Here is a 25,746-nt window from a genome sequence, read left to right on the forward strand (position 1 = left end):
AAAGATGAAGGGAGGAAGACGGGCATTGTAGGACAAAAGTAAAAGTGATGAGCTGGGGAGCACAGCTATTAAGATCAGAAACAAAGGGAAATACGCGTAGGTTAGGAAATGATCAAGCCACTCATCAGCAAACAGAATATAAGACAGAATGCTACAAGTTAAATTATACTTAACAACTTGAAGTTGTTTGTTGAAGTTTGTTATATATTCAGTATGCTTCTGCTGAGCAAGCATTTTGATCTTCCAAGACTGGCTCCAACCTGGGGCTGATGATTTCCCTTCCACTGAGTGCAGTGGCCATTAGCCTCTGCGTACCTGTGTGGTGAGTTGAATTAAGGATATGAATGGCATTACAAAAGAGCTGCATAGGATGTCTGCCCTCCCATTCATTTTCAGGTTGAGGAAATGGAGGGAGCTGAAGCAGGGCTCTTCTGTTTCTCCCCAGATGTTTTTCCTGAAAATCTAGACTTTTCGTCCTACTGCATCTGACCAGTAGGAAGAAATACAAAAACTGGCACCAACCTGTCAGTTTCCTTTCCTGTCAGTCAGATGCCAAACATGGCATCAAATTATTTAAAATTGCTAGAAAACAGGAAACGTGATGGTGCAGCCTCAATACCCTGAGCAAGTCATCTAACTAGGAACTTCCTGAGTCTGGCCCAGCTTCAAGTGAACTGAACAGCATGATCAGGAGCATGGCCATATCAAAACAGATCCACTTACCAAAAGAAAATTAAATCAGATTATGTCATGCATACAGCTAAGAGGATGAAACACAGAAAAAACTTCAAATGAATCAAAGGCATCAAGTAGTATTAAGTAGTGAAAGCAGAGGTATGTGAGAGTACACAGGAACAGGAAATCACTTTAAAATAAACCCCAAAATGATTCAAATATCTATGTGCAAACTGACTGTTTAGAATCATTGAGTTTGGCATATATAGAAAAGCTATTCTAAGACAAGACAACCACACTGGCCATGTCAAACAATGCAAGGAAAAACAGTCATAACAAACTTTACATATATGGTAAGCTGCCATAAAGAAGAGAGAAAACAACTTTTGTTTCAAATGTGAAAGGTACTTGGTAGAGACTTTCAAGAAGAATTTGGATAAGCATTGGATGGGGATGGTTTAGGAATAGCATTCCTGTGTTTGTGCAGGGATTGGACCAAAGGACTCTTGAGGTCCCTTCTAAGGCTATGATTCTGTTAACTGAAAAATGAAAGAGGTTAGTCATTTACATTTTTTATGTAATATGGGGTTATGGCAAAAATAAAACGAACTTAAGACTGAATGGTTCTAATGACTAGAAATGGGAAATAGGAATTAAAATAAAAACCTTGTGCTTATTTGTAGGTACAAGTGTTGAGTCCAAGTTTGGTAGTAACCAAAGCTGTTACCCTATGGCTGTTTGCCTTTGCAATGTGAATAGATGATCTTGTCCCATTTCTAGTGGACAGATGAAAAAAATGTCTTGATGGAGGTGTTGTCTGATGTTGACATACTTTTAGATCATTATAAATTCACATTTGTGGGACAGTGTTCGGTGGCTCTGTACATATTCTATTCTGGTTATGGGATTTCTGTCTCCAAGGGTCATGGTTGATTTTTACAAAAGCAAGAATAATAATCTCTGTTGAGAGATTCCACAAGAGATGCTCAGGACTTGTCCTTCACTACAATCTTCACATCCCCTCTCCTCCCCCCACCTTATAACACACAGTCAGGGAGTTCCACAAAGAAGAATTTGGTTGGGGAGATAGACCACCTGATTGGGTGTGTTCTTTAGGCCTCTCATGCAGAAGGTCCATTGTATTTTCAGGAAGTTTCTTCACATCTTGTGGAGTTGTTTTTGGGTCGGGTTGAAGGTCCCTGGAGAAAATTTTGTAAAAAGGGCTACTTACTGAAGAGATTGCAAGAGTCATCCAAAGGAGCTCTCATCTCATTGTTAGCAGAAAATAAAGCACAAGAGCAAAGGATATGTTGTTTCTGGCAGGAAGGGATCTGCTGATCATCAGAATGTCTGTGACCAGCTAGGGAATAGAACTACCTCTAAACAATGAAGCAATCAGTATCTCAATTTCCATATGGTATTTTCCTTCACAGAATGTCATTTTACCAAATAATTAATAAAAGTCCCCCCCCCCATACAGGTTAAACAAAACAGAAAATCTGGCTGTGTTTTCATAATTTGAGCTAAGGACATTATCTTTTAATCCAAGGTGTATTTCTGATAGTTGCTTAAATGTCATGATTGAAGGTTAAAACTGAACCAGACAGGAGATTGACCAGTAAATGTATAACTTTTCAGGGCGGTTGGTAAACAAAATTAAATTAGTTTTATCTCTTTCACAAACAGCCGAAAATAAAAATGACCTGGTCACTTGTTAAGGCAGAAGTCACGTGTACTCACTTTCATACAATCCAACCTTTGTATAAAATACTAGATTTTGAATAAATCCTAGAAACAAAATGACATTGGAAATACTCACACTTCAATTAATCTTTGCTCCCCCCGCCCCTTGCGCAACCAACATGCTGAGGTGCTGCTCATTGGCAACCCACAACCATGAGAACCAAGTACAGGTATTGTGTTTGTAACTGGAAATTCACAGCTCTTCCAATAGAAACCATGAGTGTACAGGCATTCACACCATTTCTTCCAGAACAAATGGTAGTTCCAGGAGAAAAATAACCCATCTCTGACCCAGCAGAGGTCACTCAGAAGAATAAACACCTGTACACTTCTCCACTGCTTGATTCCTCCCAGGGACCAGGAGGAGTTGATTAGTGAGGAAAGGCTCCTGGGCCTTCTCCAGGCTGGGGTCACTTCAGTCTGGAGAGGGTATAGGGGACAGCTCCTGTAGACTGGGAGGGGTATGGAGGAGCAGCCTCCTGCTCCCTGCCAGCTCCTTACATCGGAGTCTTCGGGGTAAGGAGCGGGCAGGGGCTTTGCCATGTTGCTTAGGCTACTCTTTCAGGCATTGGGAGCTGAGTGGATTGAGCAGCCGCTGCTTGCTCTCCTCTGCTCCTCACATCTTGGTCTCCCAGGTATGGAAGGACTGGAGCAGCTGCTGCTCCATGCACTTTCCCCAAACTACAGTCATCCCACTCCGTGGGAGGTGTGAGGAGCAGAGACGAGGGGGCAATTGCAGATTGAATTCTTGTACTGCTCACTTTCCTGTAAACAGTTTTAGCAGTGAAATATATCCACCACTGGAAATGAATGCCTGCTCATGGCCTAAGTTTAAACAAGAGACTTCCACTTGGTTGATCTGGTTCTGAGCTGTACTTTCTCTTGCGGAGTAAGCAGCAGCTTCTCCTTAAAATCTTACTCACTTACCTTTCAGATTTCCCTTCACATCATTTTCCAGTTTTACTGTTTTTCTCTCTGTGCTAACTAGCCCATGAATTTCAAGAACCTGTAGTATGTTAGCTATTATACTATAAATTCAGGTTCCTGAAAAAAAAATATGTATGGCTATTATGCTGGTATTCTGAATCTTAAATATTATATGATATGGCACCTAAAAGTGCAATGAGGGTAGCTGAGGTATGGATTTATCAAGCTCATGTAAGTGAAGCCCTGTTAAAAGGGAAAAATCTAGTACCTAATATTAAACTATTCAAAATAAATATTTTTAAAAGTTGATTGAACCATTTGTATGTGATAATGATCACAATCTCACTTGTGCTGCTGCCAGTCTCTTTGACTCATGCATCAGTCTCCAAGATGTGACTCCAAGAAAAGGAGAGGAGGGAAGCTGGGGATAAGGTGACAGCTCAGAAAACAACTCTGAAGAAACCGTCAAAGCTCTGGTGGAAACATCTTAATGACACACTAACCATTCCACAATTTTTATTTCATGCAAAAAAAAAGTACCTGTGAGCTTTAAGCTGAGTGTACAGATTGTGTGTATTGTTGCTTGTGTGTATCCTGAAATGTATGCACACAAGCAAAGTAAAACTCGTCTTCAAAATGGTTTTTTCTAGATAACCATAATACAACGGAGCGCGTTATCCTTAAGTAGATTGTTCTGGATAGCTCATCATATGCAAGGGAATACGTTACCTATAACTGTTTGAACAATTTTTTATAGATGTTTGGAAACTGGACTTTTGGAACGCTGGTATTTACTGTGCTCGTATTTACAGTTACATTAAAGGTAAGATAGCCAATATTAATATTTAATTCACTAAAACTTTTGAAGCCTCCTAGACCGTTACCATTTCCCCCATGCTATTTATATTCTACACAGTATTTTATCTACAGCCTTTGAGGATAGTTAGACATTGCTCCCTTTGGAGTTTCAAAGTCTTGTACTTAATGGATAGTAGACATAAATAAAAATGTAAAATATAATCAAATAGCTTAGAAAAAAGAGCAGTGTAGTAATTTTTACAAAATGCTACCTAATTCTTTTCATGGTTAAAGTGAGTAGTTTACCTTTACCAGTTTTTAGCCATCTTATGCAAGTGTCCACTGTGACAATTAGGCCACTGACAGACGTTAAAAAGAAGGTGCAATGGGACTTGAGATCTTATCCCAACAACTGCACTCCTATGGTGCCACACATGCATGGTGATTGTGGGATTGAGCATCAGGTTCCCCTCATGCCATATTGCCAATGTAGTGGGAGCCCAGAATTACGCCCAGGCTCCCCCTGCATTGGTTATTTATTCTCCTGTGGCTGGGAGCCCTATCAGCTGTCAGAACTCACAGCCATGGGGGTGCCTGTTGCCCCCCTGTGGCTGTTGGCTCGCATAACTGAAGGGGTTCCCGGCCAGTCAATCATGTGATTAAGCAATTAATCATGCTTTAAGTATAATGTGCATCAGGGGCCTTAGACACTACTTTTAAAGAGAAACAGGAAGGAGGACAATCTTTTAACATGCTGCTAGTAATATTCCAGTGTTGTTATTTCCTAAGTAATATTCAAGCTTTTGGTGTGATGTATATTAGATATCACTATGAAATGTAAGGTTTAGTTCTTGGGTAATAGGTATGGGAACTTTCTTAACTGTGATGGAAACTGAAAGGCCTTGTTTCCACTACAGCTTTTAGGTAATGCATTAGCGTAATTCTTGAAATAATATGCTGGTTTTAACTTTACTCCATCTCTTCTGAGTATTTTATCACTTCCCAATAATTAAAATAATAACCACATTTTTCTTTTTTCTTTCAGCTTGCGCTAGATACACGCTACTGGACATGGATAAATCACTTTGTGATCTGGGGATCATTACTGTTCTACATCATCTTTTCCTTACTCTGGGGAGGAATTATCTGGTGAGAACCTAGTGTAAATTGTTATTTTGGAGTGTTACTAAATGCAAATGTTATTTCAGAAATATAAAATAGGTTATAAACCAAGATCTTTTCAATTCAGCTTTTGTATTTTGTACAACTCAAGTCATCAATTTAAACATATTGGAGGGCTGGAGTGTTGTTGTAACAGTGGTGATCCAGGAAATCAAGCATTTTGTGATGATAGCTTTGATTAAATCAACTGTATAATTGAGAGAGACGAGCTTCTGGTACAAAGTGCCCTTCCTTTGGCTTCTTTCTGAGACCTGAGGAAGGGCACATAAGAAATATCTGAAAAATAATACACTGCATTAAAATACTGTCTAAGTCTCTTCCAACAGTGCAATTGGTGCAGTAAAAGATACCACTCTCAAAAATCCATGCCTCACATATTTCATGGACCATCACAGCTACAACATTATTCCAACAGTACTTTGCTTCTTACAGTTTAAACATATCAATCATGGTGATTACTGAAAACTTAACTTTTTTGCATCTATTAAGCTCAAGAAATAGCCTTAGAGAGGAAAAATTATTGGTCCTTAGATTCTATTACAAAGTGTTTGAGCTTTATTTGCTGCTTTGTTTTAAAAATCTATGACTTTATTACAAATAGAGCAGGTTAGAAGAATTTTTGCTTCGCCTGCTGCTGATTCCCCTTTTTGTATTCTTCTTCTTTTGTGATAGATATGTTCTAATAAGGTTTGCTATACATAATTAACAAGACAGAAAAAGAAAACTCACATTTCAAAAAATGTCCATATGTTTTATGACCATCTTTTTCTCAGCAAATATAAAAATAAATGTATGTAAGAGGAAATGTGTTTTGAGATACTCTTCCAGCTTCATATTTCTGGATTGAAAAAATATTAGAAAAGAGTATTGGTACTCCTCATTGCTTTGGGAGTAATTGACCTTGAAGTGACATGCTTTACACCAGGATAAAACTGTGTATTGTGTTTCTACTCCATTTTTTACTGCTGAGTTAAGAAAAGTTTATTCCATAGAATGTGTGTTCACACCTTGAGAGAGTGAGAAGGCTTGCCCTCTACACAGGAAGGGAAGAGGGTAGACAAGCGCAAAATGGTTGTTTCCATACCTCAGGGGACATGGACAGATCTTGGATTTTGAAAAGGGACAAGGGTGCAAACAGAAAGGTGCATCATCACATATAAAACACATATTTTTCTCCAGTTAAAAATCAACTAGAAGCTTTACAAATCATGGCTAGGGGCCTGAGACTGTATTACTCAGCTGAAGATTGAAGCAAAAACAAGTATTACTTCTTGGAATGGGTTAAAAACAATCTACAGGGCTGTGAAATAGGAGCTTCATTACCAGGAGCAGTTAACAGGCGGCAGAATTGCGGAACAAAAAGGGTACCTTGGTTGTTGGAACATTGAGACCATTAAAAAGGAGAGGATTGTTAACACCTGTGGAATCAAGAGTTTAGAAGGGATCAGATAGAATATAAATGATCCATGAAGTCAATTGATTCATGAAGCACTGCCTGACTAGAAATGCAGCTGCCACAACCAGGCATTTGGTTCTAACTTTGGATGGGCCTGGGGGTAAAAGATGTTAAGTGGAGTTCCCTCTAGTTAGGGAAAGGAAATCACACTTTATGATTGCATTTAAGACTAAACTTTAACCCTAGGGATTGCACAAGTTTGGGAATGGGCATGTTGCCCCAAATATGAAAAAATATATAAAGATTTCGGTGTTATTTGGGGTTTGTTTGTTTGTTTTTTAAATGTTTCGCGTTTGGCAATATTAAGAGTGAGTCTAGATGTTTTGAAGGAGGAAGGGAACCAGGTGCGAGGAACCAGGCTTGACTCCTCACCCTCTTACTCTTTTGAGGCTGAATAATTGTAAAAGCTACAGTGGTTTTGATACTAAGCCAGGTAAAGTTTCACAGTTAAATGAGTTTTTCCATGTATTTTCTGGTTAATTAGAATGTGAAACACAAGTGAACCTCGGATGAATTCTGACAAACTGAAAAATGAACCTTGGGGAATCTGATCCTGCAACTTTTGCACTGCTCTGCTATATATTTTATACTGCTATATATTTTATATTTTAACACTGTGACACTTTTCTCTTTCAGGTATCAGGTTCCACTAAAGTATATCTCCTTCTCATCTCTTCCCTCTAGGCCTTTTCTTAATTATCAAAGGATGTACTATGTGTTCATGCAGATGCTGTCTAGTGGGCCTGCATGGCTGGGTATCATTCTGCTCATAATAATCAGTCTTCTTCCTGATGTACTCAAGAAGATCTTATGCAGACAGTTGTGGCCCACAGCAACAGAAAGAATCCAGGTAAAAATATTTTTCTTAGATTTAGTGGCATGTACTATGAATCTTTGAAAATTAGATCTTTCTAGAGTTTTAGAAGTAATAAAAGAAGTATAAGAATCCATGTTTGTACTTAGTGAGAAGTTTGCAGTCATTGTTTCTAGGTTGAAATTTTCTGTGTACTTTTGCTTTAGTTTATGCTTCACATAATATAACAAAGTTACACAAGTTTGGTAGAGCTGTATAAAATACAGAAGCCAACTAAAAGGTCCTTCCTAAGTCAAATGTGAAACCAGTATTCAGAAGGAAAGTTGTTTTACCCAAATCTACTTGAAATTAGTTTGCAAAAATATCTCCACTACAGCAAGATAGCACTATATGCTTGCTTACTATTTAATCAGTCTGTAAAGATAAAATAACATGCATATAATTAAGTAGTGTATTATTGCTAAAATAATGTTAAATAATCTGGTTATGTAATATGTTTTTCCTAGGAAGTGTGACCATTGCTTAACATATTGTGGCCTTTACAATAAAACCATGAATTTAAAATTTATAAAGATATCACAAGTAATGTTTAAATGAAAATTAATATTTAAAAACAAAATCTTCAATTTATTTGCAATATATTCAGGTATAAGCAGACAGATATGTAACCACATCACTGGATGACAAGATTGTTGTTCAGATCTATTATCCCCATTCCTTTTAGTGGCCACCAGTAGAAGTTATTTTACAGAAGCAATGCAAAGCCCCCTTCTAAGGAATTAAATAGATTCAAAGCAAATAATTGTGCTTTCCTTCCTAGGAAAATAAAATCTGGGAAGACAGTATATATTTAGGCAAGGGAGAAGAGCGGCATTCTGCTTTCATATCTATTAGTTGTCAGTGCCATTTTCTACATTCCCTGCATGCATAAAGCTATGACTATACCCTATTTCAGGAGGTAAAACCAAATCTGTAGGATTAGCAGAATGCCAAACCAAGATGCCCATGCAGATTAGAGTGTAGAAGCTTTGTGTGTAGATCTTTGAGTGGACTCTGGCTTGTGACTGATATTTACAGGAAAATTGCCCTTATTATCTGCACTCTCACACAATGTAGGCTGTGCGTGCTTGTACTTAAGTCTAAAGAGAGAGAATGAGAATGGGTTATTTAAAAAAAAAATCCACCCACTAGGGTATATAAATATATAATGAGAATGCCAGTGTTAAGCCCACACTCTGCTTTACAACTGGTTCATTTTCCAACATTAACAGACAATGGCAATGAAAAAAGGCCAATGTTCATTTTTTAATATGCAGTAAAAAATCTTTTAGCTTTTAACCAGATTTATCCCTTGTGTCTCTTTCTTCCCTCTCGCTGTTTCCTCCTGTCTTCCAACCTGCTTTGCCTAAATAACCACTACCTTGCTTTAAACATAAATGATGTGCACGGTTACTTCCTACAATCTTCTGGGGAAATCAGACTAAACATCAGTGCCTTTCTGTTGAGCAGTCCACCATCTTTATGCTTTCTCAGACTTCAAGCAGTCTAAGTTTCTAATGGAACAAAAGGTGACTTTTTCTGCCTTTCTGCATGCTCAACCATTTTCATCCAAAGGATGGTAGAACGTTTATCACCAAGAGCTGTTTATCGTATTCATTGTCTTCATTTCTGATTCGCATATAAACTACTATACTTTACAGAAGAATACTTTTCAGTATACATTTTTCCTCTACTCCAGAATCTGTTGACCATTGGTGATTAGCTGTCACTTTCATTATTTAATTTTACATAATTTGTCTGCTTCAATCTAAGATTTGTAAGCATTCATGTTTCTGTAGATGAATGTGTTGCACAATGCAATGAATGCTTTCATTGTAAGTGACAGAAAATACACTATTCACCACGCACAGACATAATCAAGCCCTTTACCAATCAAATAGTGGTTTTGCCATTATTTCTGTCTTAATATAGAAATTATGGTTTTAAGCCGTACAGTGCTCTACAACAGTGAGGAAAATACAGCAGTTCTGATGTTTTGTTTTACAGCAGTTATTTCAGGCAAACATGATTTTTTTAAAAAGAAAAATGTTCACTGTATGCTGTGACATGAAGTCTATACATCATCCTGGGGGACCCCCCCCCCCCCGAGATTGCAGATGTATGCTGTTCAAAATGTTTAGATTAATAAGAAGTAAACATAAACTGCATAGTAAAAGATGTCCTTGTATAAACCATTTAGGGTGAAATAACAGTCCCATTAAAGCTGTAAGAAAGATTTGGTTCTTTTGCAGGCTTCATATTAATATTTTCTGATAGATGGAGGTAATAAATATAAATTCTTTCTTAAAAGTGTAGGACCATTCGAATGAATAGCAGCTGTATAAATTGCAAGGAAAAATATAGGCAATTGATTTCAGTGTTCAAAATTTCAGCTAAAATTGTCTTAGAAATATTTTATATTGATTTGTTCTGGCTTCTGGAACAGTGAGTTAAGTTTTTTGCATCCCTTTAAGGATAAAACCTTAAACTATGCTTTTAAAGGCTTCTGCAATGGCTGAAAAAAGGAACATAAGACTTTCAGGACATTCTGAGTAATCAAGTCCAGTCTCCTGCTACAGTAGGAAGCCGTATCATGAATCCCTACAAATCAGTTCTGCCCCAAGATACTTTTTTTTGTTTCTAACCATTAATGTAATTGACAGGAAGTCCTGTGTGTGGTGAACAGCTATTTACCATTGTTACCATTGAAAAATTAAAAAAACCCCTAACTTATATAGAGGCTTCCACATTTTAGATTGACTTTTAGGGTTTTCTTAGTGGTGTATATGCAAACTTCACTTTGTTGGGCTAAAACTATCAATACTTCTGCAAAAGCTTTGGAGGAATCTGTTGTTTTGAATAATTTTATGCCAGAACCTGCTTGCATCTTTCATACCAGTGGGCCCAACAACTTTGGTGGGACTGCTTGCCAAAATGAGATAAGCTGAATTTAGTCTTCTTCTTGGAAACTATGCATGTGTGGTATGTTCTCTTGATTGTATACAGAAGACCTTTTTATACACAAGCTTCATTCATTTGTTATATTTCCACTTGCATTGTTCTTTCTTCCCTCTTGCTAGCAGCAGAGATTTCTACCACTTGACAACACAACACTGGAAAATGTAAAAGCACTTCAAAATTGCCTTCTTTACACTTTTTATTGGCCTCTAATTGACCATTATTCCAGTAACCCAAAACATTTTTCTAACTCAAATGCCAGTCCTAGCATTTTGTGTGTACACGGTGAATAACTTGTTTTTTCCCTTAAAAATACCTTTTCTCTCCCATTTTGTTTGCTGATTGGTATTTTTGTTCAGTATTTCACTTCCATCATAATGGCAGGATATCTACCTTGTTATGAGGTCTTTGCTATTCCTGAAGGAGCCAAAAGTAGTACTTTGGTTTAGGAGGGAATTCTGGGGACTCAGCATAGTTCTTACCTTTAATGAGCATAGACCTTGAACTACAGTATTTTTAAAAAGTCAGTGATCAACAAACTACTATCTTTCTCGTATCTCTGCCTCCTACCCTATTAAAACCAAAGGACAGGATCCTGTAGCTGAAGAATATGAATCCTGTAGAACAGGGGTGTCAACTCACTTTGTACCCTGGGCCAGATATGGATTGTGGGCTCCTCACGGGCTGGATCCAGTCCATGGCACAAGCAAGTAGAGGCAGTGACAGCTGCAGCTGTGGGTCAGAGCACACAGCAGTGGTGGGGGCAGTGGCTCCAGCTCTGACCCAAACCACACGGAGACGGCTCCAGCTCCACCACAGGCTACGTAGCAGGGGCTGGCAGCTGGGAGGTAAGGCCACAGGAGGGCAACAGGTCTTCACTAGAGCAGTTGAAGCATGGCTGCAACTGTATCAACCCTTACTCTCCCTCCTGCCGCCAATTGCTATTTCCACCAAGACACAGGGGTCTTGGATTGTGCATCAGGCCACATCCCCCTATTCATAGTGGCCTGTGGATAGTCTGGAGGCTGGATAGAAAGGCTCTGCAGGCCAGATCCAGCCCATGGGCCATATGTTTGACACCCCTGCTGTAAAAGTTGTCATGGAAGAGAACCCATAGGTGGTCATTCTGACCTTTCCCTATGTTCTAAGTGGTGTACTTAAAAATGCCCTACCTGTACCATCAGCCCGCATTACCTTTCAGATGCACCGTTACCTTCCTTTCAACGCAGTAGTTGTTCTGCACAGTTGTATACGAGACCATTCTCTCCTTTAAATTGCATGGCTCGGCATGTTGGGAGCAGCCCACACACAAATAAACATTTGTCTAACAGTCACTAAACCCGTTCATGGCTAGTTTTGACACTATGGAAGAGCTCAGAGTCTATAAGATCTTGATCACCTCTTCAAGAAGTCTCCAATTTAGTACAAGGTTTCTTCCTACTGCAAGTAGCCAAGAATATTGGGGGGGGGGGAAATACAGAGTCAGTTTAGTAGTTACTCATGGTACAATTTAAGTATCTTTGATAGAATAATCAGCATTTTTGTATTTGAGTTCAGAATACGATTAAAGTCAGACCAGTTGGGCAACAGGGCTCAGATTAATCCCAGGATAGAGGAATATAAGCATTGCTATAACTGTTATTTTTAAAAAATATGTATATATGTAGATATATAGAAAATATCACATTGTATGACATTGGTACGATAGTTAGAGATCTGTTCTTTACTTCTTGAGAGATTCATTCAGATTTCCCTCATGTATTCAGCAAATGTCTTAGTATTTTTCCTCATCCTTACAGAAGAGTATGAAACATAAAACAACTCTAAATGCACTGGCGAACAGCGATGGGCCACTTCTTGAAGGAAATCTTTCAGCTTCCGAGGCATAATTAGATCAATGCTAGGTAACAGTATTGTACATGTTGCCAGTTTGGACTCACTTCTATGGGTGTGCTGTGCTGTTTAAAATTAAAACTATTTCCTCCAGAGTTTTTGCTGTGCTTTATCTATTTTGACATCAAATCATTACAATTTTCTTGGAGATTCTAGTTTTTTGCAAGAGGTTTCATATCACAGGTAAGATCCTTATTTCTCTGACACCTAATAATGCAAGGCAAGGCAATCTGTCATGAAGACCAGTGAGCCCACATAGACTATATATAGTTTGGGTTTGAGAAAATCTTTATTATATGACAATCACATCTGTGTTCATGAACTATCTTTACTGATGTTTGTACTATCTGTACTGAATACATAGGACAGAGACAGATAAGTAAGTTTGCCCATTAGTATTATTCATTATAGCTCAGGTTCTGAGACACAAATATAGACTAAATGTAGCCAATGAAGCAAGACAACAGGTATACAAATAACCTTAGCAGTTAGGGATTAAAAAATCACCATATAAGCTACCTGCATTGTGTATCTTGTTGTAGTATGTATTTCTGCCCACTGAGATGGAATTCAGATAGCAGGAATTTAAGAAAGTTGTACTTGTCCCCAAGACAAGCAGCCATTGTATAAGCAAAAAATTTGCAGTTCAGGATTTAACACTGAAGAAATCCAAACCTGCTCAGGGTACAGAAATACATAAAACACAACCTTTATTCTACCCTGTAGTGACATCATGCTATAACCGGACATTTAATTATAGTTAACACTTTGTTTTAGTGGGTGCATTGTTCCAGATTAAACAGGTGTTAGTTTAATTAGGTTTTAGGACAGTCTTCTCGTGATGTCGCTACAGCTAAGGAGGTTGGAAAGGAAAGGTTCAGGATGAGTGAGTGGAAATGTAGAGGGGTGCAAGGGGTATCTGGTGGCCACATTAAGGGTAGTTAGTGAGGGAGGCCAAGAAGTTGGAAGAAGTAAGGAGAAAATTTTGTGCTGGGGTCCCAGCAGGGGCTTAGAACTTCATTCAGTTCCCAAGTGCCACTGCAGTGGTGAATTCCTCATGGCATTGCTGCCTCGCTTCCACTGCATGCCAGAACAGAATTGTCAGGCACGGTGAGGTGGTGGGGGTGGAGAGCACAGGGACATCTGGATTCAGGTTCTGAGTTCCCTGTCCCAGCTCCTGTCCCTTCACATCTCTCTAGTCTTACAAATACGAGCCTTTTCATGCAAGTACGCTCCACTTGGGCTAATGCACATATCTGCTTTCTCCTTTACTTTTTTCTACAGTCCCCATACCCTCTGCTGATTTAGAAAATATCTTGTGGGAAACTAAAGGGAGGGGGAAAGTGGCAGGGTATATAGAGAGAGAGTCGGGTAGCCACTGACACATCCCCAGAATACAGGACAGCCCTTCAGTGAGGGAGAGCCCAGGAGTGAGGGGTGGGACTGCCACCTTGCCCAATCAGCAGCAAGGGGTGGGGCTACCACCTCCCTTCCTGCCTCCCTCGCACTGTGACTGGCTCAGAAACCCTCTCCTCCTAGCTGTGCACCACCCTACTTCTAGGCGCAGCCAATAAAATTGCAAGGACAAGACATTAATATGTATTTTTATCAGTGACCTGAAAAGCAGGACTTTCTGCTGTCCATTCCTCATTCATAAATGGACAGAGGACAAAGGTCTGGTATAAAACAGGACCAATGGCCAAACTCAGAGTGAGTGGAAATGTGAAGCAGTTATAGGGGGGCAGAGCAGGCATGTGGAGGAAGGGCACCTGCGTTCTTTTAGCGACTGTGTAGAGCTAGGAACAGGAGCTTCATAATATTGATAAGTGGGGGATGCACAGCTTCCCAGCATATTGCTAGCACTGGAAGCTGCCAGGATAGCAGACTGTGAATCCCAATATTTTGAGGTCTGATCTTATTTAATATATTAGACATCTGGGTAGCACTTGGGAATCTAAATGTGATCCTCTTCTACCCTGCTCAGTCCCTAAAAATCCTTAATGCATCCACCTGGGTAGCACACCTTATCTTAGCCTTAGGACTAAGGCAGAAAAAGTGATTAGGACCACTCACTCTTTGCATTAACTGTTTTCCAGAGACTTCACCATTGTGGAATAGAACTGTATTTAAACATGTAGGACCAAATGCTGTTTCACCCCTGAAATGCCTAAGAGCACTCTTTATCACTTTTTGTGACTTAGCCTTAAGGATAAGGTGATGGTGCAGTGCCAAGAAAGGTGCATCAGTATTTTTTCAGGGACTCTAGTAGGATGGAAGGAGATTGCTCTCTAGGTGTTTAGGGCTAGTCTACGTTCCAATGGAAGCTGTCCTGATGAGGGTGCAGGCACCAACATGCTGCTCTCTTGTGTTCACTGATGTACTTCAATGCTGGAATTTCACCAGTGAAGCTGCTTGGCTCATTCCCAGCACCTGCTTTCATTTATGGTGAAGACTGAGTGCATGAGAGTGGATGCAGACAGACAAGCTTGGCATATCCTCACTGACAAGCTGCTGGGTTTGCTGTATACCTATATATGCAAGTAAATGGAGTATGGGTGAGGTATACTCTGCCCACTTCTTGCTGAGGCCTCCTATCATACCAGTGTAAACAAGCCACTAGGATGCCTGGCCACCATTTAGACCCTGGTAGGAGAATAAGTTCTAACCGTTTACATCAAAATGTACTTTTCACTATTTTTAGAGAGATTTATGGTAACTAAGGCACTTAGTTTTACAGATGGAGGAATAAAAAGTAGTTCTAGATCCATTTTTTAAAATCTCTTTAAAACCATTATAAAATAATTCCTGATAACATGACATCTATGAGACTTATCTGCGAAAAGGGTTCTTTTTTAATGTCTACCTCTGGTCTCTATAAGTCCCTGAAATGCATCTGGGCTTCATGTCTCCCTTTAAAGCATGATTATATTGTGGAGTTAAAAAGAAAACCTTTTGTGCATTCTTGGGTTCATAAAAGAGTATTTTTAGGGTGTTACTGTTATTAAAGATAGTGTTAACTATTAGGCAAATTTTCAGAACAAGAAGTGGGTAGAATGATTGAAATTTAGTTTGATTTTAACCTTGTTTTGCCCTTTTTTGTTTTGAATAGAGGAATGCTAGTTAATTCAGTATTTAATGAGAGAATAATTGATAGCTTTGGTTTGAATAATTCTTAAGGGATGCATCTCCACGAGACATTTACTACAGAGTAGACTAATTAACCCCACTTGTACTACCCTGTTGCAGAGTTTTTTTACTACGCAGCACTACACGTGTAGACACTGACATGGCTGGCTGGGGCACAAAGGTACTTCAGTACAGGTGCTGCCTGCTAGGTTGCCCTACACTGGAGCACCCTCGTGCTCCAGCCAGCCCCTCCACAGTATGTTGAGTCAAGTCAGAGCAGCCCCAGCTGGCAGGGGGCTTGCGGAGTTAGCCTGACAGCTGGAGCTGTTCCTACTGGGCTCAACATGCTGTGGTTCCAGACACATGTTCAAATGGTGCTCCTGGGAGCAATAAACTCTGGTGCAGTACATGGCAGAGTTTACTGCTGCATGCTAACAACATGGTAGACACACCCTGGGTGTACTGTTTTCTCGAATGCAGCCACATAACTTCCATAACCTGTAACTGTTAATTATGTGTGCATTTGTTAAGGAAAACAGATACCCTCATTTGGGAAATCACTTTACTTATTTTGTCTTAATCCATGCACATACACTTAAGTCTTGTCATTCAACTCCGCTGTTATTTTTGGCCTGAGTATTTCCTGAGTAGAGATTGCCAAGTGTGTGAAATTGGTGCCTTTCTTTTTTTGATGGTACAGAATAATATTAGTGAATCATTAGGCTGTGATAGTATTTCACATGTAATAGTATTAGATTGCAAATAGATGTCATATGTAACCTAAGCAAGCTGTAATATCTAATCTTGCTTGGATGTAAAAGCCTAGTGCACTTAAACCACAATGCATTCTCATCTGCTAACATAAATTAGTTGAGGAGAATTCTCTGTCTTTGGAAATATTGAGCAAAATGGCTAAAATTATTCTGTCCCCTTAATGTTCCTTGTAGACTGATAAATGGGTTTAGCCAATATGTGTAAAGCATCAGTGCAAAATATGTTAGTCCTATTAAATAAAAAAATCTCAAATTGCAAACGATCCTTGTATTCTCATCAGTTCTCTGAGTCCACTGTCAGCTTCAGCAGTTTATATATAAAGAATTGCAGGGTTTCTCAGTCTCATCTGAAATTAATTGTGTAAATATTAGTCACTTGCTTAACTGGAGGGAGGATGGGTACACCTTTGCTTGGAACAAGCAAGCCAGATAGTGGTGGCTTACTGAGAATTATGAGGATTCCATGGGCATAACACTACTAAGAAATTAACATAGCAGGCTTTACACTATTTATATAGCCGGCTTACTGTATGTTTATTTTTATTGTTGTCGTTTTCTTGACAGAATGCATCAAGGCAGCATCGGGACCACATTTCAGAATTCACACCTCTTGCCTCTATGAAAAGCCCCAGATACAGGAGCAATGACTGCAGCAGTTCCCCACCAAGAAGGTCTAATTCTCATTCTAAAAAAATGATGTTTACGCACTGGAGAGGCATTGATTATTCAATACTTCCATCTGTCTTTGGCTATTCAAATAAGCCTTGCAATTCCAGTGCAAGTTACTGCTACAGTGGGTCAGGTTTGGAAACATCTGTATGACAGATCACCAATTCAAGCCTTTAAGAACTGTATTTTTTTGTTTATTTCTTTTTTGCAAATACGGAAAACAAACATGTCACAGACCCATATTCAAATATACTTGGCTTTGGCCGTCTGAAGTAAAGTTCAGACTAACAGGATCAAGAGCTAGAAGTATGAATCCTTCCAGGCCTGTTGGTCTATTTTTGTCTTGAACTGCTGAAGCAACGAACAACCTGCACAGTCTGGCACTGTAAGACTGAAAGCACTAGAAATGATCTTCATTTTGTGTCAAGACTTTTGTGCATTTATTGCTTCTGTCATCTTTAGTCATTTCCTTTATTACTTGAAGTGTATAGTTTCAGTCAGTGACCTACATTTTGAGATCAACAGTTTTAATTTAAAGCCAGAAGCAATGTGACCTCAGATCTGTTTGGTGAAAGTCACTTAGAGCATATTTAACAAGTGCTGGTTCTTATTTTCTCTGTCCTTTTTTCTTTCTTTGCTCTTTCTGTAGAACAAACTGGTGTTTCCTCTGTGCAAACCTGCTTTCAAGAAACTCCCTCTAATATTCACTTCCTTGTAAGTGGCCAAATCAGGGCTATGTATGGTTTTGAGTTAGTTTTCTTTCCTTGTGGAAAGATAGAATCATTTTGCTTAGAATAGGTCCACACTTTCTGGAGTCAAGCTGGCTGTCAAATAAGTCAGACCACCAATATTCACACTTTCGTAAACAAATACGGAATGGAATAATTAAACTTAAAATGTTTTGGGGAATTTCTAAAAAATAAGTAAATTTAACCAGCATTCCCACCACTTTAGAGATCCTTATGGAAAGGCAACATCTGCATGTAAATCTTAAGTATATGTGTTAAGAAGTACTGGTTTTACTTTTTTTCTATTTCCTGCCCATGCTATGAAAAAAAATCTTATTTTCAGTCTTTTATAGTATCCAAATAAGATGGTTTTAATATCTGGATTTTTGTTCTTTGATTTTTGTTTCAGTTTTTTTCCCATTTTACTGTGAGGTAAACTGCTAGCTAATGGATCCAGTAGAAGAAGTATGTTCTCATAAAGCAGTTTGTATGCACTTGTTAATCTTTTTGAGAGACAACCACTAGATGGCGTACATCTGTTGTCAATTCAACCACATTTCTGATACAATGATTACCAGGCATCTGTATGCATTGTTTACTAGGCATTCCAGCCAGCTTGTACATCCACTTCCTCTGCAGTCGGCAGAGTTCATTTTAGCTTGCACTAATTTTACTACTAGATGTCTACTTCTCCAGCTTTTTTTAGTCCAGTGTTTTATTTGGGGTGTAAAAACATCTGAAGGACGAATCTAATACTTATTAGTTTTATTGTACCCCATGTTTATAACAGGTGAACAAGTGTATCTTTTAAAAAATGTTTCTGGCAGACAGTTAAATTTTTTTTCTCTATAGGAAAACAAAATATTTGGGATCAAATTTGCTGCCTTTATTAGAGAACTTGACCAAGGCATTGTTTGTACCCTTTTTAATGCTATTGGCATAGTGAAGGAAGTTTGTATTTGCTTTTATGTATGAAATAACTTCAAACTTCACTAGAGTTTTTAAATGAAAGTAAATTCAGTCCACTAGGAAACACTTACCACAATGTTTTCAATTAATTCCCTGTGAAAATTAACATCCCCTGGGGAAAACAGATAGAAATTTTTAAGTTGTGAAAACTTCAGTATACCAAAGATGAGAGAAGAAAAAATATGGCAATGCTTACCACACATTCATCCACTACCCTGTATAAAGATACTAAGTCATTTTTGCCATTTACCATGTAGCACTTCTTAGTTTAAAACAATGCCATGATATTGGTCACATACTGTAATATATAATTATATATATACATATATATATATTATATTTATATATATTTGCCACTACATACTTGAATGCTGGTCAGTTAGAACTGTCCCCTACATAAAACACTGGTGTATATATTTTAAATTCCTAATATATGTTTTATACCAGTAGTGGTGACAAATTTCCTGTGTGTAGTTAACAAATTATTTGTAACATATTTTTTAGAAATCTTAAAATTGCCTTTGCACTGAAATATTTTTCATACTGTAGCTATTTATATATCTGTTTTATGTGTACTTTTGTTAACACACCATTTCAATTTTTTTAAGTCTATGTTTTAAAGGCTTTTTTATACCTATGAGTTTTGGCCACTTAAATTTAGCTTACAGTGGAATTGTGGCTGAATGTTAAAATTCTGATGAATGTTAAAATTAGAAGTCTACTGTATCAACTACTGATGTTTTGATGCTGTTAGTGCTAGTAGTGATTAGGGTTTTACTCTTTCTTATGCTATACTTTTATGATGATTTTTTTTTAGTAAAACCTCCTGCTGTTTTACTTTTTTTTCTCATTTCCATCTTTTAGCCTTAAATGAGAAGACTCTTGCTTGATGTTTTTGAAAATGCTGCATTGCTGCTCTGCCTACTAACAAAAGTTTACTACAAACTTCTTACAGCCCAACTCTTTCTTAGAAATTAATAATAGAGATGGTATACAGGATGAAACACTTAGAAAAGTGTTTGAAGGACAAATAATTCTGTTTAAACTTGTCATCTTAGAAAGGAGGAAGATTGTCTGCATTTAAACAAGTATTTCTGCTTTGACTTAGCAATACTTTTAGTTAAATAGTTGGTACTATTTATCCATCTGTTAAAACATACCATCTAAATGAAAAAAGCATAAACTACAAAAAACAATTTTCCTGGGTAATCTTTGCTTCAGTCCCTTGTTACTGTTATCATGCAAACCTAGTCCACTGCAGCAGATATTAACGAAAGTCAGAGTTTCATTGTAAATGGATGGAAAAATACATAGGTGTAAATGCAAGAGCCACGTCTGAAGAATACAAGAAGATTGTATTATCACTGAGACATGGAAAGCTGACAGGCTGTTGAATGATGAAAGAACTGTAAGGATAGGAAAAACCGTAATGATAAACTATATAACTTCTTAACTTGCCTTGTTTAAACTGTTGCAGCTTTAATAACAAAATGTCTCCATAACTGCTTTTATAAATGTCTTGAAATTGGTAGGCACTAACTAAATGTTTGTGAAGTCTTAGAAAGTATTTCAAGCTTTGTAGCCACTCAAGTGTGTGTATTCCTGAAGTGGCTTGTAGCAAAATACTGGAATCATTTTCATTTTATGGTGTACAGTAATTAATATTGTTTGTTCAACTGCTCAGTGTGAAAGCTTACAGTTTTTCTTGGTTGCATTAACCTGTTTGTCTTGATCCCACTGGCATGAAATGAAAAGGAAAAAAAAATAGTTGAATTGCACCTACACTATTTTTGAAAGCCAGCGAGATCACTGTGATCATGCTACTGTCTGTTAACAAAGCTTTAATGGAAATTTGTCCAAGTATTATGAAAGTGAAAAAGTACATGATTCTACTTTGCAGAATGATCTACAAATCAGTTTATATAGCTTTAATTTTTTTATCTTATGAAAATATATTGAGTTTAATATGTTATTTCTGACTTAAAATATATAGTATATACACACTTCATTTAAAATGTCCTTTCATTATATAATGTAAAGTAGAATCTGCAAAAGTGCTGTTGGGAGCAACGGGAGTAGTTATCAGTGCATTAAACATCAAAGATGTCTGTAGTCATCAGCACCAAATACTGACATTATTTTCAGTGGTACAATGATAGGTGCATTTATTTGAAAATAAATCAGCCTTCAAACCTAATGCTTAGATTATCCCATTACACTTCATTTACCTGATCTAAACTGTTGAAGTGTGAATAAATAATCATCCATTACTGTAAAATTTATTTTCAGTGCTATATTTTTAACTTTCATTTCTGTAGATACTTGAATATAACTTGTCTTTATTCATTTATATTTTGGACCTTTCTGTAGATTATATAAGCAGAAGACATGTATCTGCTTGCAATAAATTTAAAAATTAAAGACTAGTTTTAAGTTTGTTCGTAAGCAATTTAAAATCATTTTAGTTTAAATATAAAATGATTTCTTATTAACCTGTAATAAACTGTGAGTAGATAACGGAGAATTAAATAAGTGTTTTGAATATGTTACTGGGTGTGGTTGCATTCACATTTATTTTCCGCAGGCTTCTGTAGCTAGGAGGGGGGCATAATTAATAAAAGAGGGGAGTTCAGAAGAGTCTTGTGTAAGAACAAGACTCCCCTTCATCTTGATTTTGCTGATGAGTTTCAACTTAATACAAACTGGTGCCAGTTTGGCAAAGCTGCATTCCTTCTATACAGTTTCACAAGCTGTGAACATAAAAAAGCAAAACAAATACTCTAAACCACAGAGGATGAACCGCTAGAATTGCTGGCCTTGGGAAATCCTGTCTTTTTCTCGCATTCAAAGTAAAACCTTTCTTTCAGATTAAATAGGATTGGACCCATGTAATTAGTTGCTACCTGAGGTTCTTCTAACACATAGCTGTGAATTAACAACTAAGCTCCTGGCCATTGGCTGGATTGGCAACAGTTCCTATCAGTGCTGCCAAAGGAACAAATAGCAGCAGGGATCAGGGAACATCACCAGGACGTACCATCTTCATGTACTATCACAATGTTAATCCTAAAATAAGTTTAACTACTAGTATTAAAAGTGGCAGGTTGAAGAGACATCTATACAGTGACCTCAAAATAACTCATTAAGAGCACTGGAGGGGGGAACAGTACTTAAGCAGAAGAGGAAGTGCATTAGTTTGACCTGGCTCCGCAGCTTCTGTATAGATCAGGTGCTTCAGCAGAATTCTTTTAGCAGTTTTATCTAAATCTGATTTAGTCAGCTATTAGATAACACCCGAAAGCCCTGCTGAAGCACCCAGTCTATACAGACTTTGGGCAAGCTGGGTTAAACTAACGCAACATGTGTTCTGGGCATACACTGTGTTTGGTGCGAGGGCGTGCCAAGCTGTGAAAGTAAAGCACTGTTTTGGGGTTTTTTCACATCTCTAAGCAGCCTGTGAGTCTGAAAGAAGGACTTAGGAACCTAGGACCCCTGTACATTTGGTCAGGAGAGTTTACAAGCCTCTAAAGGGCAATTTGGAGTGCTTAAGCACTGAAAAGGGCACTGTAGACAGCTAGCCAATGAGAAACACTGAGCACAAGGGTGGGTCAGATTGCCCACCCTCCTCAGAGGTAGGTACCTGCTTCCTGTACTTTACAGGCATGCATCCAATTCAGATCTCAAGTTCTTGGTGCACCTAAAATGGTAGGTGCCTAACAATGGTGTCAGTTTTCTAGTAATTAGGAGGGATCCTGGTTTTCTCTGATTTAAAAAAAAATCCCCAATTCTCAGTTTAAAAAAAAGTAACCCCAAATCCACATTTTTCCATGATTTAAATGAAACACCACTGTAGATAGATTCAGGACGATTAGGGCTTTAAACCCAGGTGTGTCTCATCCTGGATGAATGCTTCAAATATTAGGCTAATTACCAGGGATCCCGGTTTTCTCTGATTTAAAAAAAAATCCCCAATTTTTGGTCAGAAAAAGTAATCCCAAATCCACATTTTTCCATGATTTAAATAAAACACCACTATATATAGATCAGAGATCATATATACATCTGAGAAAACCATCAGTGTATTTTTCAAATGACAATGGCTATAAGTGTTGTATTTTGGGCATTGTACTGAATTTTTTTTACCACTATCATTCCTATTTATATTTGATTAAAAACTGGGACAGAAATGTGTTCTCTCATTTGTGTGAAAGAATTAGAGTCTGAATCCAAATAGCCACGTGGAATGGCCCAGTGTTCAAGTTTTTGTTTTGCTTGATTCTAACCAGGGACCTTAATTTCAGTTCCCCACATCCCAGATGAGGTTATTGGCAGTCTGGAGTGCTGACATTCTCTATTGTTCCTAAGAAACATTTAGGGTGCCTGTACACAAGCGCAGAGGCTGCTCCAATGCTCTAGTTACAGCACGTTGGAGCAGAGTCAGTTAATCAAGTCTGCTGGAGTATATTAATTACCAAGCTCCAGCAGCCTCCTGCATCTCATGTATCAGCATCCTCACATTTCAAAATGGCAGCAACAGCACTTGCCATCAAACAAGATGGCAAACCCACTTGCCGAAAGGAGTACTTCTGGGGGTAAGGGGAGGGACTTCTGGTGGCAAAGGTCAGGGATTAGAGGGTGGTATGTCCAGTCCCAAGACAGTGACCAGGGGGCAGGGCAGCTGTCAAGGGGTGGGTCTACCCATGCGGCCTGCGACAGCTTGCCAAAAGTCATTAATTGCCCCTCCAGCTGAAATAATTGCCTGTCCCACGCTAGTCCCTGAAAGTGCTGCTATACAAGGAATTGAGAAGAATTTTGGCTTTTTTAATAACATTTTGTTGTTTAACATATTAGATAAATAAATCTGTTGATTTAAAATATATATATATATTCAAATATAAATACAAAAGCCATGGCAAGGCATCAGGAACACAGTTAAATGATATTACACGGAAGAAAAAATCTAATGTAAAACAAATTGTTTTTATTTGGTCATCTTGGAAGTGTAAGGCTCTTCAGTTTATGTAGCTATATGTTTAGCTACAAATTCCTGTGGCACAATTTGCTTACTTAATCAGCAGTTCCATAAACAGGTGTTAGTGTTTACTCTCAACAAACCTTGATCCTTTGCTCACCCTGTGTTTTTCATCTGAGTGAGAGAGTTATAGGAAGAAAACATTCAATTCTAAACTGGTGTATATATACTTTAGACCAGCATTCAAAATGTTGTTTAATATCTGGAAGAGTTCATCTTCAGAATCTTTAAAACTGGGAATAATATCCAGATTAGATATGGTAGAATATGGGGGTTAGGGTTAGTGTTTGAGGATGATAGATTTAGGGAGGCCACTCCCATGGTGATCCATGAAGAAGTACCATATGTTACGTTATACTATAAGGAGTGCTTCTAAGAGAATTTCAGGGCAGTGATTCTCCACTGGGGTGCTGCAGCATCCAAGGGTGCCATGAGATACTTTTAAGGTGTTGTGGGGTAGAATATTAGCACTATTAGGCCACGTCCACACAGGTGTAGATGTTTGGTTCCTGGGGGAAAACTAGCAGCAGCACACCTTGCCACTAGTTGTCTCCAGGGAATGCTTGTGCCATGCACCCCCTGACATGCTGCAGGTTACACTGGATGGGGTAGGGGAGGCTGGGGCCAGCACTGGGCTGGCCCCAGCAGCCTTACCTGGGATCCTGGGGGCCTCCCAAGGCTGCAGCAGCAGCAATCCTGCCCCTCAAAGCCTGACTGGCAAGCAGAGTGTGGCTCCGGCCAGCCAGGCTCCAGTTTTGAGCTGTGCACACTGCCCCCACATGAGCCGCTCCATTTTTTTTTTGATCCTTGGCTATCCCCTGTGTTACCCATAACAAGATAAATCTTGAAAAATAGCCCCATACAAGGGTGTCAGACTCACTTGGATTGGCAGGCCGGATCCAGACCACAGGACTTCTCACAAGCCAAATGAGCCTTCCAGCACCAGGGTGATCACTGCCAGTGTTACTGCCAGTATGCCAACCACAAACCCCTGCTACCCAGCATGCAGAGGTTAATGCCACCTCCGATTGCCTCGCCAGCACCAAAAGTTGTCCCCAATGGGGATATAAACCCAGAAATTGGGCAGTCAGGTGAGTAGCAGCAGTGTTAACCTCCCATGTTCTGGCCCCACTGAAACAGTGTCTGTGGCACCAGTGGAGGTTAATGCTGTCCTCCACACCACTGCAGAATTTCTGGCCTTGGGAGCCAGATTTGGAGCTGAATTTTCTGGTCTGCAAGAAGTCCTGCAGGCCAGATAATTGACACCCCTTTCTACACTACCAGTGTCCTATGAGCAGTTGGAATGACCTAAAAGTAATAGACATCTGTCTGCCTCATGAGACAATAGAGTTGTGCCAAGTGAGGCATCAGCTCGCTTATCATCAAAGATAACGCAAAGCTGGAGTGACCTCTCCAGGGCACAAAAACCCAGGCAGTATATATGGAGTCACTAAGTTGCCCATGCACTGGTGTCCCTCTCTCAGCACTGCTGGTTTAATCAAAAGGAAAGGCAGGTTCCAGTCCAGTTGTAGCCAGTTTGGCTGCAGGAGCTGCTAGAACAAAGGAGTTCATGCATTTGTCAGTGTATTGGGGCTCTACTCTTAGGCTGGCTGCTGACTAGAGTTAAAGAGGCTAGTCTACCATATCATGGAGTGAACCTCAGTTCCACAAGCTTTTGGCAGCATTTTCTTAGGCAGGGATGAGACTAGAACCCCTTTTGAGATGCTCTTCTGCCCAAAACCATTGGCATCCTAGAGGTTGCTAGGTTATTCAATAGCTGTCCAGCACTTGGCATTAACAGTCATAGGTAGTAGAGCTTTTGCGAAATGGCACTGTTCCATTTTGCGAAATGGCACTGACTCCAGTTTCGAGGTCTGGCCAGAACAGTGTTTTGTACTGAATTTCATTGCCAGTTGAAACAGCCTCACTGTTTTGCTTTGTCGAAACAGCGAGGCTGTTTTTAT

At 38.8% G+C, this 25,746-nt stretch overlaps 1 protein-coding gene across 4 annotated transcripts in view; it reads left to right on the plus strand.

The window, feature by feature from the left end:
* The window catches only part of ATP11A (ATPase phospholipid transporting 11A), a 305,123-nt gene extending 287,845 nt beyond the window's left edge, over nt 1–17,278 (plus strand). For 2 of the 4 annotated variants that reach the window (XM_019524853.1, XM_019524854.1), the window contains 4 exons: nt 4,103–4,168; nt 5,189–5,292; nt 7,466–7,631; nt 16,949–17,278. In XM_019524853.1, coding sequence (XP_019380398.1) covers nt 4,103–4,168; nt 5,189–5,292; nt 7,466–7,631; nt 16,949–17,206 — 594 coding nt within the window. In that variant the 3' untranslated portion in view covers nt 17,207–17,278. Of the gene's footprint in view, nt 1–4,102; nt 4,169–5,188; nt 5,293–7,465; nt 7,632–9,074; nt 9,164–12,391; nt 12,497–16,948 lie in introns of all 4 variants that reach the window. The other 2 variants (XM_019524855.1, XM_019524857.1) reach the window with 2 other exon arrangements.
* The last annotated feature ends 8,468 nt before the right edge of the window (nt 17,279–25,746 follow it).

The sequence above is a fragment of the Gavialis gangeticus genome, unplaced genomic scaffold, assembly GCF_001723915.1.
Source record: "Gavialis gangeticus isolate Ggan-Ray unplaced genomic scaffold, GavGan_comp1, whole genome shotgun sequence".
Lineage (NCBI taxonomy): Eukaryota > Metazoa > Chordata > Crocodylia > Gavialidae > Gavialis > Gavialis gangeticus.